Below are 2,819 nucleotides of genomic sequence, written 5' to 3' on the forward strand. Positions count from 1 at the left end.
TCTTAAACTTGAAAAGAAAATTTTGCTTGTGAAACTATTTGATGCTAATGAGTTGTTGAATAATGTGAAGACTGAGAACATGCTTTTGTTTAATAAAGTTAAGAATTTAGAACTTGAATTATCTGTTACTAGAGAACAAACTAATAGGTCTACAAGCTCTAAACTTGATCACATGCTGAGTGTTCAAAAGTCTCCCTTTGACAAAACTGGTTTAGGTTTTGTAGAAAGTATCTCTGTGCCTGAACCCCATTCCACAAACTTTGTTCCTTCTTCTGAACTCCTTGTGAGTGAGGTTGTCAAAACCTTCGTGAGTGAGGCTGCTAAATCTGTAGAGGTTACACATCCTAGGAAGATTAGAGTTAATCTTCAAGAGTCTAAACCTAAGGCTCCTAACCCTTCTAAGGGCAAGTTGCATGATAAGCCTGCATGAGTTTGTCATTTTTGTGGAAAGTCTAGGCACATACATCCAAACTGTTTCAAGCTACAAGCTGCAAGCTGCTAAGCGAACAAACAAACCAAAAGTATCTGTGCCACAAGCACAAGATCCGATGGTATTTATTGGTGAATTGGTAAAGGCTCTAAACCTTTATTCTAATCCTGGAGTTGGAAATCATTGTAATGTAAAAAAGAACTCCAATGCTCGAGGTGCATCTAAAAAGTTTTGGATACAGAAGACTCAATCTAATTGAGTCTTTCTGACATGGTCTTTGTGCTTCATCGCTCTACTCTTTGTGACCTTTGTTTTTTGCTAGTTTTTTGTTTTCTTTTTGTTTCTAGGACTTGCATTGCATAACATTCCTACATTTCATTCTAAGAGTGTTTTTGTTTCTTCTTTAAAAAAAAAAAAAAAACAAAAAAAAAGGAAGGAAAAGGAAACCAAAATGTGTTTTGCATTATTTGTCTTGGATTTGAAATCAAGGTTGACCAATTTATCTTTACATAACATGCTTTTGTACCTTGTTTAACTTGGATGAGTTTATTTATTACACTTTACTAGTTGAAGCCTTATAGTGCATGTTGTGTGGGAAGATGTTTATAGTTTTTGATCATATGATCTTGATCTTGAAGTCACATGCTTTTGATTGTCGGACTTGAACTTATTGAGAAAAGCATAAATAACTATCTCACCACTGTTTACTAGCCAATCATAAACACATTAGTGCATGTCATATGATTCTGTGCTCAAGAAAGTGTAGCACATGCATAAAAAGAATATAAGGTGTAGCCTCGGATTAAATGCTAAAATTGGTATGTACATTATTGGGCTTTAATGACTTCACAATCAAATAAAATTGGTGTGTACAATATCCTAGCCATTTTAATAAGTTTCTAATCAAATAAAATTGGTGTGTATATTATGAGGCAAATCAAGAAACTTACATGATTGCAAGCTTTTATTCTAGGAAATGTGAGAGTTATATGATGTAACTATTTAGGTGATAGTTTCTCTCAAATTTATGTGATGAATTTTGTAGAAATTGTGATTAATTTCTATCTACATATCACCTTACATGTCTCTCAAGTTTTTGCTAGTTGTACACACTACACAAGTTATTCTTTGCTAAACTTTGTACATGTTATTGTGTATAATTTTGTTTTGGCCAACCAAGTTTGAGAATTCCTTGAGTTTTGTGCAAAACATGTTTGCTATTTGAGAATTTCATGATAATTGATTGAAAATCTTATTTTTGGGAGATCTGGGTTCAATACACGTGTTTTTTGAAGAGCATTTCATCTCATACTCATGCAATTTATTCATTAAATACTATGCTTTGAGGAATTTCTGCATAATATTGCTCTGTTTTTCAAAAACATTGTGTTTTCCAGATTTTCGATCAATTGAATCTGTTTTTCAACCAATCATAAATGCGATTAAGATTTTGCTTTGAATTTGACCCACTCGATCGGTGTTGGATCAATCGAAAGTGATTTTCAATCGATCGAATCTAATTTTCGATTAATCAAAAATCGTATAGAGAGTTTTTTAAAAAAAGCTTTGCTACTCACGTGTTTAAACATTTTTTCAAAACTTTTAAAAGCTCTTCTCTCTCCTTTCGATCAGTCTAAGATTCCAAGCAAGATTTTTGTCGTTTTTAGCCAACTTTCTTCAAGGGTTTTTGTCATCTAAGGCCGGTAAGACCTTTATACCCCTCCTTTTTTATTTATTTTCATGTTCATGCATTTTTTCATGCATTTTAGGGAGAATGTCGAATCTATGAAAATTTGGGATTTTTGTTGATTTAAGCCTTTTTTTTAGAAATTGATCAATGGGATTTTGTTGTGGGACAATATAAAACTGATCTTTGTGAATTAATTTGATCAATTTGATGTTTTGTGAAAAATTGGAATTTCTAGGGCTTGAAACTACCCGATTTGGGGGTTTTGTTCAATTGTGCTTAATTTGATAAAATTGGCTTGTTAGATCGAATCATTTGATCATTATAATATGTTATCTCTCCTGGGTAATGATCAATTTGTTAGGTTTTGTGAAAATGATTTATCAAATTTTGGGGTTTTTGGTGTAAACTCTATGCTCAAGCCAATTTTGTGATTTTGAAGTAAAATTGAACTTATTCTCATTGCATTAGAGCATGCATCATGTGTTGATATTTTTCATGCATCATATAGAATTGCTTTTTCTATATTTTTCTGTGCTAACTTGCAGTCTGCCCTTGGTTTTTCTATTTTTTTTTTCTCTCTTTCTTCTGTGTCTATCTTTCTGATCTTTAGCATCATGTCTAGGAAGACTAGAGCTAATAGGAAATCCTCTTCTTCTTCTTCCCCCTTTGATAGTGAGAGGTTCTTGAGTGAGAAAAACC

The 2,819-nt window shown here is 32.6% G+C and overlaps 1 protein-coding gene across 1 annotated transcript in view; it reads left to right on the plus strand.

The window, feature by feature from the left end:
• Positions 1–2,734: 2,734 nt before the first annotated feature.
• LOC126721779 (uncharacterized) overlaps positions 2,735–2,819 on the plus strand; it is a 3,292-nt gene continuing 3,207 nt past the window's right edge. Inside the window, exon 1 of the mRNA XM_050424837.1 lies at positions 2,735–2,819. This exon is cut by the window's right edge and continues 75 nt beyond it. Coding sequence (XP_050280794.1) covers positions 2,735–2,819 — 85 coding nt within the window.

This window comes from Quercus robur, chromosome 4, assembly GCF_932294415.1.
Source record: "Quercus robur chromosome 4, dhQueRobu3.1, whole genome shotgun sequence".
Taxonomy (NCBI): Eukaryota; Viridiplantae; Streptophyta; class Magnoliopsida; order Fagales; family Fagaceae; genus Quercus; species Quercus robur.